The sequence below is a fragment of the Phaethon lepturus genome, unplaced genomic scaffold (assembly GCF_000687285.1).
Source record: "Phaethon lepturus isolate BGI_N335 unplaced genomic scaffold, ASM68728v1 scaffold16355, whole genome shotgun sequence".
NCBI classification, from domain to species: domain Eukaryota; kingdom Metazoa; phylum Chordata; class Aves; order Phaethontiformes; family Phaethontidae; genus Phaethon; species Phaethon lepturus.
This window is the reverse complement of record NW_010541390.1, coordinates 71642-86860: the sequence shown is the minus strand read 5'-3', so window position 1 is coordinate 86860 and position 15219 is coordinate 71642. Positions and strand designations below refer to the sequence as shown.

The 15219-nt window shown below is 37.3% G+C and overlaps 1 protein-coding gene across 1 annotated transcript in view; it reads right to left on the bottom strand.

The window, feature by feature from the left end:
- Positions 1–467: 467 nt before the first annotated feature.
- The window catches only part of NUBPL (nucleotide binding protein-like), a gene marked incomplete at its 5' end in the record, with an annotated part of 85945 nt that continues 71193 nt past the window's right edge, over positions 468–15219 (bottom strand). The window contains 3 exons of the mRNA XM_010287731.1: positions 468–530; positions 10661–10743; positions 14659–14779. Coding sequence (XP_010286033.1) covers positions 468–530; positions 10661–10743; positions 14659–14779 — 267 coding nt within the window. The remainder of the gene's footprint in view (positions 531–10660; positions 10744–14658; positions 14780–15219) is intronic.

Sequence of the window (15219 nt, the reverse complement as noted above, 5' to 3'; positions counted from 1 at the left end):
AATTTTGCAGAACTTAAGGTCAGCTTGGTAGTTACCAAATTAAAAAGTTGAACCAAAATTGACAGAAATTTGGCAAATATAATTTTTTTAAGGAGGACTTATGCCTTCACATCCCTCTCATCATTCTGCTTGTCTGGAGTAGCTGTTTTTTGTTCTTGACCTTAAAACAGGACACGTTAAAAAAAAAAAAAAAAAGTACTTCATCCCTTCTTGCTTGAAGATGTTACAATCCAGCAGTTAAATATTGTCTATATGTCACCTTTTGCATACTTCAATCCATTTGGACATAGCCAAAAAATGATTTGAAAAACAGTAAATATCACAATCATAATTTAATCTCTGGTAAATTAACTCCTAAAAAAGTTCTAAGAACTAAAATATGACATCCACATAGTTAGGTAGCAGGACTCTTCCGCATTGGTCGCACCAAAAGACCTCTTTTTTGGTAAGTTTCAGGGTTAAATATTTCAAGCAGGAGGTACTGGCAGTCGTCTTACTATTTCCATTGCTATCTTTAGATAGGCTTTAGCCTGTAAAAACAGAAACATATATTTAGCACGTTTCATTTTCTATAAAAAGGAGTATTTTACATCTTGTTCAGTATATGCTCTTTCACACACCTTCAAAGAAAAAGAAAAATATTACAATAAATGGGTTCGTTTTAGCCAGTTTTGTGTTCAGGAAAAATGATGCATTAATACATAAAATAAGTATAAGCATTATTTAAAATATTGGGGGGGAACACTGTTTATAAAATATAACCTTGGTATTATTCTGAGAATAGAACTTGACTATCTGTCTTAAAAGGCAAATAGAATCAATATTCTTCTGTTGAGAAGGAAGGAGACTCTTTAATCCCACAAGTACTACTGCTTATAAACTTCCCTCACCCTGAAGACTGAGATGCACTGTGCACAGGATTGAGACAGAGAATCAGAGAAAACAACATTCCCTCAAAAAAAAAATTTTTTTTTTAGATTATTCATTCATTACGGACTAGACTACACTACAAAATGTCCTATACAGACATTAAAAATTGAAGTATTTTAAAAAAAAGACATCTTTCCAAAAGATTGAAGTGGGTATTGGAAAGAACTAATTCCACAACACTAAAATCCATGCAGCAAAATCTCCCTCTCACACCAACCTGTGGCATCTGGTCAGATACCATCAGCTGAAGGGCAGAAGAGCACAGAACTGTAAGGCTATTGGAAGTGACCCAAATAAGCATACTTCTTTTAACATCTCTAAAATCATGACACAGCTAGGACCATGATCAGTCTAACATCAAGTATTCATAAATTTAATGTCAAGAGACATGTATAAAAACACTGCCTAGGTCCAACACAGATCAAACCACAAAATGAAACCAAGTAATTCCTGTACCAAGCTCAACAGCTTGTAGTCAAAATGGAACATGATTTTTAGAAAGGTCTACAATCTTGATATAAAGATTTTTCAACTAAAAGAGTATCTTTGTGTGCATGTGTGTGTGTATATATATATATCTTGTACATTGTTCTAGAAGTTGATTACTTCCATTGTTAAAAATTTGTACTTTATCTATAATTTGAATTTGTCATGCTTCAATTTCCAGCTGGTACATTATGTTCTGTGCTTGTCTAGTACAACAGAAAACTCCCCTGCTATTCAGCTTGCTTTTACTCTATTAGATTATAAGCAAGCTACTTCATCTTCTCAAGTAAGTCTGCATATGGAGCCCGTATTGACAACCTTCCCTGTTCTCCTAGAAGAAATCACAATATTCCCTACCGCACGGATCTTCTCCTGCCTCCTGCAGCACTCTTCAATGGCTCTAAACTCAAGTTAGACCTCATATCCCTGATGAGCCTTTAAAATATCAAACAAGCTGACAAAAGCCTGAGGCCAGAGCTTGAGGGGCAAGAAGAGAAGGTCAGTCTCTCACTTGGGCCACTAGCACCAAATGTCACTGGTCTCAACCAGGCAGCAGCCTTTTGCAGGGCCAGACACCCCTAACATGTCTCCTCTCTTCTAGGGTTTGCTCCTGGCTTGTAGGGTTTTCTTTTCTGGCACTCCCAGCCTCAGCGCCTCAGGCTCAGCGCTCACATGGCCTTAAAACTTAAGTCACATAATTTTCTGAGTTTGCAAGGAATGCAGACACCAAACTAGAATTGTTTTGTCCCATATGTGTGACTTTGTGGCAAAAACTATAGACCTTAAGTCACAAGCGTGAAATTCAAACTTGTCCTATGGGTATAACTGCAGTGCAGTACGGTAGCACAGCTGTGCCCATGTGCAACACCCACCATACTTCGCTATTAATTCCCTGGGTGGTCTAGCTACTCCCCAGCTAGCCACCTGCATAGATGAGATAATGGACCAACTTGAAACAAGGTGATTGACTAAAGTCAAGCTGCCTTTGCAGCTGAGTATTTGACTAATTGGGATTTTGGATTACCTTGAAGAGTCCCACAGGCAGCTCCCACTTTGCACAGATCAATTCATGTGTTTTAATGAGTCAATTAACAACCTGTATGGCCCCTTCTAGAGACTGCCCAGGCTGTTCCTGTTCCAGAGTTGACTAAATTGTACACAGAAGTAAAAATACACTGTAGAAATTGTTCCTGCAGGTGCAGAAATAATAACATAGGATAGTGTTTTTGTACATAGTTGAGACAGGACATGTTCTGTACATAAATCAAGATAATCAGCAGCAATGGATCATGCATATGCTGTAGTTGTCATACAGGACCAACAGACTAGCTGCATGTCAAAACTGAGCTAAACAGCAGTTCAGGGAGTCTCATTTGATCCAGCTGAAGACACCACTGGCAAGGGTCCCTGCAACACACACTTCCATAATCATACAGACAGCAACCAGCAATCCTGCTTGGGAGACTTCATTGCTTGTGTGTTAACCTATGTCAAGATCCCAATAAACTAGATTTTCTTTTTCCCAAAAAACCCCCACTGTTAATGAGTATCTGGGCAACAATTTCACAATGTACACTGAGTCTCATTTGCCAAGCAGCTGATCTGTCGCTTCTTAACAGGAGATTCCTGGTGCAATTCTTTGTAGCCAGCATGCTAGTATTACCCAGCCCTAATACTATCAGCAATTGGTCTTAACTGCTAAGCATCCTTTTTTTCCTGTTTTCCTATATGACTGTTTTACATGTTGAACAGAACTGTATCTTATACATGTCCTTAGAGAACTCTACTAGTAACCTGCCTGACAAAATCAACTGTTTCAAGCCTTAGTCTCCTATCTTTGAACAAATCATTCAGCTATGAGACAGAGTTACTGTCTATCAGCAGTAACATACATCAACATATGTGAAAGGTCTAAATGGAATGTCGGTGACTGTCAACACGCCTTTCATTCCATAAAAACAACCCTACATGCATTGAATATTTTCTCCTACTCGTGATCTTTTCAATGTGGTATCTGTAGACAGAGAGCACAGTTCAGTTCAGCTGTTTACTCCATCATTACTAAGCAAAAGAATATGGGTTGTAACCGAATATGGAGAGGGTTTTTTATTTCCTTTTTGAGTGGAAAGCCAGAGGAGGAAAAAGTAAAGGATGCGTTCTTATTCATCACTCACAACCATTTTCATTTTAATAGGATAAAAGTGAACTTTACAGATCAGTTTTTCCCTTTATGGTTTGGAAACTTTAAAGGAATGGTTTATAGACTGTCTTTCTGAATGCATTTTTTGCAGGTGGACAACTTTGTATTTAACAGTAACATTAACAGTTAGCTGGAAGCCAAACAGTCTCCCTGCTTTGAGAGGATGAAGGAGAAGTATACAGGAAGACAGAATTCCCTAAAAACAGACCAGTCTTGTTTGTTATGAATGCTGCCTAGATGGAGTCTGAGAACAGCAGTGGGAAGGGCAGAGGCAGAGGTGGAAAGTGATGTTCAGAAAGTCAAAAGAGCTGGATAATGGCCACATGAAAGACTGTTCACCTCTCAAACACTGGTACAAACACTGCCAGAAGAGAGTGCAGCATTCTTTAAATCACAAACCTCCTTAGGACTGAGAGGGCACAGTAGATGATGAAGTGACTAATGACAGTATAGATCCTGGAGTAGGAAATGGAGAACTTGTAATGAAGTTCATCAGGAAAAGGACTGAAAAGTCCTACTTGGCCTAAATAATCAGAACATCCTGATTCATTACTCTGTCACAGGATAATACACGTGGGGTAGATTTAAACTGCAAGTCTTTTTATTAGCTCATCTAATTAAGCCCTACAGTAATCCTAGAGAAATGTGAGCCTTTCAGCTATGGCATTTCATTCTCCCTAAAAATCTTACCCATGAGGGAAGTATGTATCACTGCTAAGATTACTGCAAACTGACCGTACAGGTCAGAGCTGACTGCCCTGTTCTCATGGATTGGACTGGCTTGACCTGCGAGTTTGCCTTTCACTGAAGTGCAGATCTTAGCCTGCAAACAGCTCACTACAGTGGCTTCCAGTGTTCAGTGCAATGGTCGCACAAATACAGATACAATTTACCCATCAAAAAAGTCAAAACGGGTAGGAGCTGATATTCCCATTCACCTTCGCCCAAACCACTGCATACAAACAACTTCAGACCAGCAACTCAGAAAAAACTATCCCATCACTTTGCAGGCCAAATACACCAGAGTGTAAATCCTGCTACTGACACGGTTTTTAACTTCTACTTGTGATTAAAAGTCTCCACGACTGTTGAGATGTGTTATCCAGCCCAGAAATACAAGGGAGAATCTATGTAGGTCCGAATATCTGGAATATCAAATGCTGTGGATGCTACTATACTTGTAAAGAAGGATAAGGTATTTAAATCTGCTCAACTGAGCTATTAGGGGTTTATAATTTATTCATTGCTAAAGGAAATTAGCAACCATGAGCAATGAGCAACTAACCAAATAGTCACGATCACAAGGACAAATACTAGACTTAGCTACCATCTGCATGAAAATAATGATAGGCGATAGTTTTTGTTCTTATTAGCACTCTCTTTTGCTCAACCACAGTCCATTTTCCAGTTCAATCAGATTTTTAAATAGCTTTAATTTCCATGGAAATTGCTTGTTACTTTGACACAACTCCAACCTTCAGTGCATGCCTGGAGCTGCCCTCCGATGTCTGTATTTTACTGTGGTCAGCTTAGAAGGCACTAAAAGCACGATGATAAACACAGCTTTAAATGTACTTCCACTTCAGATAAAAGCTTCACGTTACCCAGAGAAATTCTTGACTGCTGCAAGAGGCCCAGAGCCTTTCCCACTCTGTCCTCCTCTGTACAGTTCTACCATAAGATTCTTCTTTGCGTGTACTGGCAACTCCTGCCGAGCTACAATGAAGTCTCAGCCCAGAAAGGGAACTTCGTGAGATGATAAAAATCAATCCATAAATTACAACACGAACTGGAAGAGATGGGTAAGTAAACTGGATGCTTCCTGAACCTAATACCTCAAAAGAAAATCCTTAGTGCTCACAGGAAATTTCCTGTTAACCCTGTATATCAGCAGTTGCAAAAGCCAAGCTGTCCTCTGAGGGAGCCTCAGCTGGGAAACGCTGCTAGCCCCACGGTGCCATTATGCACGTACATCACTCAGGTGCCATTATGTACATCAAAAGAGTCATCCTGCCCAGACAACATGGTTAAGTAGAACAGTGCAATTCAAATGCAATACAGTAACATCCTTCAAACAGACTACCCTACCACTCAGCGTTTTCTTCAGGAGTGACGCATAAATGAGGGGCTGATGATGCACTGTACTATCTACACCCTGAATGAAGGATTTGAACCTACACATACCAAATGCTACCATGATCATTCAAAGGAAGCCTTGATGATAAGGCATATTATAACAGCCTTCTTCAGGGTTTGCTTTTCTTTTGAAGACATCACACCCTGGAGAAACCACTCTTAAATGGAATTACTGATGACAGCTAAACAACAGCAAACATTATTTGCTACCACAGCTTCAATTTTTCTCCAACTATTTCTTGCAAGCTTTAAAAGCTTGTACATTTTTACCCTACTCACACATCACCCTTTCATAGAGTTCTAAAAAAAAAAATCTTTCTGAATATAGATTCCACCCGTCTCTCTGGATAATATCACAGTAAGGCCTGTAACACTTCTAATTTAATTGAAAAGGTATTTTTAACCAGGCTTACTTTCCTCTGTTGCATCAGAGTGCTGACGCCTTGTGCCCTTACCTTCCCCCTGACTGGGCTTTTTCTCTCCCCTTATAGGTCTGTGTGCAATTTACTGGCTTCAAAATCCTTCACCAATATATATGAGCATATGAAATCTGCAAAAGGGCTGAGTACATTTCACTTTGTTAAATGTGAACTAGACAGTAACAGAACCTCCCCCAGGAAGTATGTGGGGTTTGTATCCTACACTGGTCTTTATCACAAGCTGGATAGGACAACATTAAGCATGTTTTCCAGCCACGGGTCTTGGTTTCCTTGCTCTGGGACAAGTTTGGCTCTTCTCCTACTCGAGTCATAATTCCTGCATGTAAGTCTGTGCACACCTAGAAAAGGCTGTGTGATCTGGGGATCCAACACTCTAAGCTATATATGAATCACTGGGTTTGCTCTGTTTCATCTTCCCCTGCTTTCCCAATATACGCCACTTGATTGTTACAGAACAAGAGGGGGAACTCAAAGTATTTTTCCTTAATAGATTCCAAATGTTTTCCATAACAATACATGGCAATAAAACACTAACGAACTAACTGACCATTACATGTTTCCTGGAGATTGGGTTTTCTCCAAAAGCAGTCATCCTCTTTATACTTTCTGCCATGAGGGCTCACTATCTCTTTCATAATGGAGAAGGGGAAGAAGGTGAAATCTGAACTTCATTCTTTCATGACTTCTCTGGTGTCTTGAATACATTATCCCTGCTGAATCTTAGAAGTGTATCATCCCTCCTCAATTGCCTTCTTTTTTCATCACCTCATTCCCAAGACAAGAACATGAGACACAACGTCTATTGCTTGCCTCAGTCTGAAGCATGCCTCCTCCCCGAAAAGTCTATCCCAACAAGACTCCCTAGCTTTCAGAAGGTGAAGGGAAACACTGGTACAGCGAATGTGTTTTGTACTTGCTTAAGCTGCTTCTTTGATCTTGAGATAGATGGGAGTTTGGTGCTCAAAAGTCACAGCTAGCCTGTCTCTTCTAGCAAGGTATTAAAAAATATACTGTGTCATCAAGGCTGTGATATACCCAAAAGTTTCTAGCAGGAAGTCCTCACAAGATAACCACTTGTGCCATACCTCTCTGAGTTTTGTGCTCTCAGATGGAAGACCTCTTAGGAACCCTTACTTACCTTTCCCTCCAGTGTTAATGGAGAGTTCACCAGGTATTTAAACTAATTTGGTGGAAGAATGACTCCACTGCAATTAATCACGTTCTGTATATTTTGCTGTGTTTCTAGCCCACTTATCCGCTAGTTTCAGGATGCCTCTTTCAAATGCCTGTTTTGCTGCTGGTTCCTCCTCATGATCCCTAGGAGGTTCCTCTACATCTGAGCATGATCAATTCTACTCCGTTTCAGTGATTCCTCATTTATTTTATCCTAGCTTTTTTCCTACTGTTTTTCCTGTTCCACCATTTTAGCAGCGTTCCTGCTTTTCCTTTTCTAGTCTTTGCTGTCTAGAGACTCTCTCATAAATTTGGGTGAACAAAAAAGGAAACCCTAGTCACCCGATCTACCTCCACAGCTTAATGGAGGAGGAAAATACTCCCAAGACACTCAGTTAACTCTAAAAGGTTCTGGTAAGTCCTCACTGTTGATTAAACTAAGAAATTATTAGCTTCTGGTAGAGGATCTTAGATCAGTCCCAATCGCTGTGGTCTGTCTGCTCTCTTTGTGTTAAGACTAGCCTCTGCCACTTAGGCTAACATGCGAGTATTTGCACAGCATGTAACAAAGTTTTGTCAATGAAGAGTGTTAAAAAAAAAAAGCCACAATTTAAACAACTAAGCTGACAGAAACACTAGCATAGACAATGTTATACCAGGAGCAAAATCATTTTACCAGCACTGTTTATTTCTCCTTGCGGACTGTCTCAAGTTTCACCAGAAGAGAACTCTGGCCATTAAACCTTCACATCCTTTAGCTATATAGTCAGTCCTTTCCGTAAGTAGACAAGTCTTCTGTATTCTCTGTCTTCCCCGAGGAAGAACTTTGTAAGTTCACAAATGCACAATTCTACAAGTAATTTTCTTTTTTCTGGAAGGGTTGTTTTGGTTGTTAGCAATTTCCTTGCCAGTTGTGAAAAGGAACCTTCCATTTTCCACCAACTACATCTAAGTTTTAAAATAACATACGTAGACAGGTTTGCTTACACATTTTAAAATTCTAGTGTGGAGTAAGAGCTATACTTTTATTTATTAGCAAGGCAAGTTGAACTCCATGGCAGGTGTGTAAGCAAAAAAAAGTATTAACTAACATATTTTAGAAACACCCTTTATTCTAGCCTTGACAGAGCTTAGAAGGTGTGACAGCATGCTGGGTTTCTGAGAAGTCAATCACCATCCTTATTCTTCACTGTTTGAACTGGCTAGGTATTATTCCAGTTCGTGCTTCTGTATTTGATTTGTAAGCGTGTTTAATAAAAACAGCACAGAAATTTGTTTAAAAAACCAAAACAAACAAACAAACAAACAAACAAAAACACACACAAAAAAAAACCACCAAAAAAAACCCAAAACTCCTGGAAAATTAAGGGACAAGAGCAGAGATAATTTCAGCAGCTCTGCACGCATTGTTCTCCATCTGAAACATTGTGATTGTTCATGCATGAATAGCCATAATTTTAGTTTATTTGAGAAACATGGTGATGGTGTCATGTATTAAAGATTAGAATCTGACCTTACATGACCTCTCCCACCATCAGTTATGTGCTAAGATTTTAATTTTTCTTTTAAAATATAAGAGAACAACTATAACTTTCTCTGTCTTAAAATGAGAAGCAAACCAGGGATAAAATGAAATTCTTTTTCATTCTGTAGATATTAGTGACATATAAAGAAACCCTCATTCTCTGAGGAGAATGATTATCTCACAGACACAACGGCAGAGAAGAATATTAAAAGTTTTCCCCAGAGTCACACATATTTGTCAGTCTTTATTCCTCTTCCTATTTAACTTAATTGCCACAAATGGTGCTTATAACCCCTCCTTTCATTACCAAGAACATAGTCCAAGGAGGAACAGATGGCAACACAACAGACTATCTTGTCTTTTTTAATTTTCAGAATGCTATCCTACATGTCTGAATTTTTAGACTGATAATCCTTCAGGCTACAGACTCTTGGTTATTACAGATTTCAGCTACTGTGAGCCTTCCATCTTGGTTTGCTCAGCTGTTTTGTTTCAACTTTGACCTAAGCCATGCATCTATTCAAACCTTCACACTGCTGCTCAAACTTCCCAGATAGAAACTACTGTATTGATTATAATGATTCCTTTCCACAGGATCTAGACTTGAGATCACTACATTATTCCACAGAGGATCAGCATGGGCCTTGCCCAAGCCTAGCAAAAATATTGCATCCAAGTAGAAATCAACATGCTTGCTGCTTGGTGGAAGAATGACTCCACTGCAATTAATCACATTCTGTATCTCTTGCTGTGTTTCTAGCCCTCTTATCCGCAAGTTAAAAACAAAATGATGTATGACAATTTTAAGACTGTCACTATTCCTCCAGAATCCCAGGCAGTATGTTAGTAACACTGGATTATCCCTTTTTTTTTCCCTTTTAAAAAAGTGGAAAGGAAAAAAAATATTTCAGCATGTGCCTAGCAATCATGATACTAGAAAGGTTACCTTATTTGTATATTCTACTTTATCTGTAATTGATTCTACCATCTATTATCAGCATTAATCACTTTTTTTTTATGTTAACATCTAAGCAGCCATCAAGAGTGAGGCTCTATCATGCCATATACTGTGCAAACACAATTTGGCAGACAACACCCTGCCCTACAGAGCCCAGCAGACAAACTCCAGCAGAGGCACAAGTGAAAATACTAGCTAGGAAAATCTTATTCTATCAGTGTTAATCAAGTTTTATATGTGCAACTGCTATTCCTTACAGACTTGCATATTTGACTCCCATCACCTTAACAACTCATGTTTTCCTTTGGCAATAAAATGTTATGGTAAAGGCACTGAAAAAAATCAATTTCCTCTTGTCTGTAAATTGTTCCACTTCCTGCTGAAAATAACCCAGGTACTGACAATACACAGGTTTTGTTCCAAACATCTTGTGATGGGACCCTTTGACAGTTTCCAGGCTCAACCACCAAAGGCTCAACTGACAGTTTTAGAGGACCTACATTAGCTGCAAGGTCTCATGAGGCTTGACACTGACCTTCCTCTTCTTGGCATGCCAGAACCTGGATCAAATTTTTGCTATTCTGAATGATTCAGACTAATTAAACAAAACCAAACCCACAGAAGGAGAATGGATGACCACCATTCCACAATGAAAGGCCTGAGTTACTTGATGATACCACCCTCTTCTACTTAATTTCCCTAAGTTACACTGAGATACACATTGCTTTTCAAACAGTAATAACGAGAAGCAGTGTCCATGCACTTTTGCAGGAGGGCTTTTTGTTGTTTTAAGTGCAGTGCACCAAACTTACGGCATCGCTTTGAGGCTGTGAGATCACAACAGGCTGTCCTGAATCACACGTCTCCCGAATATTAACATGCAGTGGAATGTCTCCTGTATCAAAAATACCAAGATACACATATGTGAAGACCTAATATTTCTTAAATGCTCCATTAAAATAGCCCTCAAGCAACTTGAAATCAAATTCGAGTTTGGTATATTTTTTTACTTAATCTCAAAAAATTAGCATTTAAAATTAAAATTGGCTGCAGTATAGTTTCTGTACATTCATAATGATTAATGCCAAACATATTCTGGATTTTTCATCCTCTGAATCAGAAGGACTATGCTTTGTAGTCATTTATTAGAGAAAGCAGTTTGCTTTTTTGCCTCAAATACGCAGAAAAATACAGGCTGAGATACAAATTACTTTGCGTAGATAAAAGAAAATTGCTTAAGTGTTAGGCAAATGCTCATCGTGCAACTTACTGTTCAGCTTATCTCCTTATTGTATATTCTTTTCAGTGCTGTTTTAAGATTTTAATCACTGTTCAAAGACTTCTTTGAATACTTAATTTCCAAATAATAGCATTTGTTATTGCCCTTATTAGGCCTTGGATCCAATTAAAAGGTAGACAACTATTCAGTTCATTCTTTCCAAGAGAAATCATCTTTATATTCTGCTTTTCTAATGAGCAGAGAACTGTCAGAGAGGAAAGAAACGCTCCAAAGGAGAATCAATTAGTAGCTCTATTCCATTCTGAAACATACTTTCTGAAATACAGTTTATCAGCACTGAAGAAAACTTGAAGTTCCCATGTTTAGTTCATTGCTACATAGGTAATTACGAAGTGAATTGAAGACCAACTTTCTTTTAATGGGAGATAGTGCTACATTTTACATCATTGATAGCTGTAGACAGAACAGCCTACCTTAGTTCAATCTGGACTGGTCTCAGAAACTGTATCAGTTTAATTCATAGACTTCAGCAACATTTACTTAACCCAAACCAAACCAGTAAATTACTGAAGTTCAATGTAGTCAGAAAAAGAAACGTTAAAAAAAGCTATATGAAAATCCACATAGCTGAAAAGAGGAAAAAACAAACTGAAAACAAGCAGGAATACAAACAGAAAACCCAAACAAATAGCAAACAAAAGCTGTGGCTCCATGATTAGTGAGCTGAATCTTCAAAGAACTTAAATTTGTTATTTGTGATGATTACAGTCCATTTCCTTCAAATTTAATTGTTTCTTATTTGTTTCAGTCAGAATAAATTTCTTTAGGCATAACTCTGTTCATTTATTCATTAAAAAAATATTTAGGGGGTCCTTTGAAAGTTTTTTTTCACCTTAAACATTCTTAGTAGAATAACAATAACTTAGTGTATCTCCCTGGAATTAGTTCCTACCATTATTTTATGCAGACTAATTTTCATATTTTTCCCAAGGATATTTTGTTAATGAAAAAATATTTCTTCACTATCAGCTTAATAACAATCTCAGAAAACTACAAAGAGAACTGCCCTATTAAAAAATGGCAGCCTCTCTCTTTTCTTCCTCATACTTAGAAAGATGCGCTGGTACAACAGAAGCTAACAGGACTTGTTTAAGCAGAAGTCAGAGCTCCAAGTCAGAAGACAAAGCAAAATGCAATTTTAATTAAAAAAAAAATATCAAAACCTTATAAATTAAGCAGAAGCATACAAACAGCAAAAGCCTCTGCATGGCTGTTTGGGTGATAAGGGTTTGAGGAAGATGAAGTTTTTGCGCTAGTCTTCACTACAGAATGTGATGGGAACTTGCCATTGTATGTTTTTCTGATACTAACAATCACTGCTGACTGCAAAGAAAGGGTAAGCACTGAGAATAATTTGAATTTATTGTAGGAAGTAAAAACAAAAAGAATTTCAAAAATCTGTGAGTCATTGGTGCTGGTTCTATTAGCAGATAAAGTTTAAAAAGTTAGAAAGTGCAAAGGTCAGCATGGACTGTACATAAATCGTTATCTTAGTATTATGTATATCAATGGTCTAGCTTTCTGGACATACTTATGGTCATCAAACTTCAAAAAAAAGAAAGCAAAATAGGGACATTTCAGAGACAGGGAGATAAACAATCAGCAGCACAAAGTCTTTCTTGCAAACTTTCAAACACTTTCCTTTACGAAACAATAACAAGATGAGAGAATCAAAAGTATATGAAATAATGAACTGCACTCAAAGGTGTACTGGCAACTGCTAATTGTCTTCTGTCATAAATAAAAATAAAGGAGGTATTCAGTAATATTAAAGGCAGTCAATTCTGAGCAAATAAAAGGAAAATACTTTTCTATCCTACACATTGTTAGCTTGCAGAATTTGTCAGATGTTATCATGGAAAATAAAACCTTGTCAGGTTTCACAAGAGGACTAGGCACTTAGCTGAACAAACAGAACAGGCACAGGTGTTGTAAAATACAAGCAAAGTAAGTTTAGAAACACTGATTTTAAATATACATTTTATATCTATATATAAGTTCTCAAGGCTTTTGGGCAAAATTCAAACAACATCGGGGTAAAACTTTGATTTGGGATAGATGAACGTAAAATCTGTAAGCAGTAATTCTTACATTACTATATGGTATTATTATATAATGGCCATCCCTGGAAGGAGGAGCATATGAATCAGATGAAGTACTGTAATTCTAACTTTAATCCTGGGGGTATTATTCTTAATCTTAATCTGGTCTTTTGCTGACAGTTTGAAGGTAAACTTCATTCTATTTTTCTTCATACATCTCATCCATCTACTGCTCAACCTGTAAATCTCTCCTAATTAAATGCAATCACGTTCAGTTCTGCCCTCTTAGGGAATAACAAAACCCATCTATGGGACCAATGGCATGGCACATCATTTGTGCCTGTGTATCTGAATGCATGTTTGATTCAACTGCTTGCAGAGGATTTACATCCATCCACATAACCCAAGGCTGTAGAAGTCCCCTTGGGCTCTGATCACAACTCATTATATATTCAGAAAACCAAAAGATAGCCCAAAAGCATGTCTTTAATTATGTCTTGCCTTGCTATCTTAAGTTTATGTCAGACCTTGATGTTTCTGTGTTGATCTTTCTAAGTGAGCTTCCTGGTTCTTTTTAATGAAATAGCTATGGAAAATCATTGAGATAATTATAGTAATACATGGAAACACATCATTAGCACATGCAATTATCCCATTTACCAACTTAATTACGCTGTGTTATATTCTGTAATTTTTTTTACTGACAGCACAGGTTGAAATATGCCTTTTTAAAATAGCTATGTATATTTTAAAGATCAGTGTATATTTTAGCTTATAGGCATGCCAGATTGTTTAATCATGGCTAATTTTTGTTTTCAATAAAGATAAATTTTCTTTTGAAACAACATTTTGCAATTCAGCATATTCTTTTAATCTCCGCTCTTAAACACAATCATTACAGTCTGCTTGCTTCCATACAAGAGTCAAGATATCTTCATGTGGGCATAAAAACAACTACTTTAAGGGACTGCATTTCAAATTACCATATTTATTTCAATATGTAACAACTCATTTCATTTAAATGAAAAAAAAAATGAGAAAACCTCTACTGACACTAATGGACAAAGTTTAGGTCAGTTTTACAAGACCAAACAGAATTCTTGGTTATTTGTAAAAATTGTTGTTGATCGATAACATAATGAATTTCAGGTAATATAGCACGTCAATATCAAAACAATTCATGTTCTGGATTGTTTATAAATCAGAAGATTTATACATCAAGATTCAAGATGCAATTCAAGAATTTCCACATCCAGTCCACATCCCATTTACAAGAATGATCCTGATATGGACCAGGGCATACAAAAATTATGACATTCAACTACTTAAGTTATTAGTTCTGTTATATCTGAACACTGTCTTAATATAGAGTAATCTAGGATAATGCAGTTCCATACTTCAGTTAATGCTTCCCCCATGCATGTCATTAAATTTTTCTTCAAAAATAAAACCATTTCTACATCCTTACCTAAAATATCCAATCCAAGGGTTTTTGCTAGATCTCTTACACCATCAGCTCCGAAAATGTGTGTCTCATGCTTACATTTGGGACACTGGAAAACACTCATATTCTGAACCAGTCCTAAAACCTGTTAAAGAAAGGAACATTCAAACCTGGGATTCAAGCATCGATATTTCCATTATTCATATCTGAGAATAAAGAGGAAATTACCAGCAACGAATTGACAAAGAGTACTCATTTATAATGGGAAGTAGCAGTAATATCAGACTCATTAACATCATTATCAGCTCTTATTACTCTTCTCAGTTGCACTATCATTTGTATATTATCTCAAGGTTTTCACATTTATACCTCTCAAAGACTAACAAACATATTTGTAACAAGAAATACCTCTTGTATGGGCCTGTCTTTCCAAGAACTCTCCCTGACAGTATTTCATTTTCGAACTCTGAACACTGGAAGAACTTTCATGTTGTGTTTTACAGCTTTGTAATTTGCAGTTTCAGGAAACACAAAATAATAACATACCATTACAAGGAATGACACAATCAGACAGGCTTTTAAGAT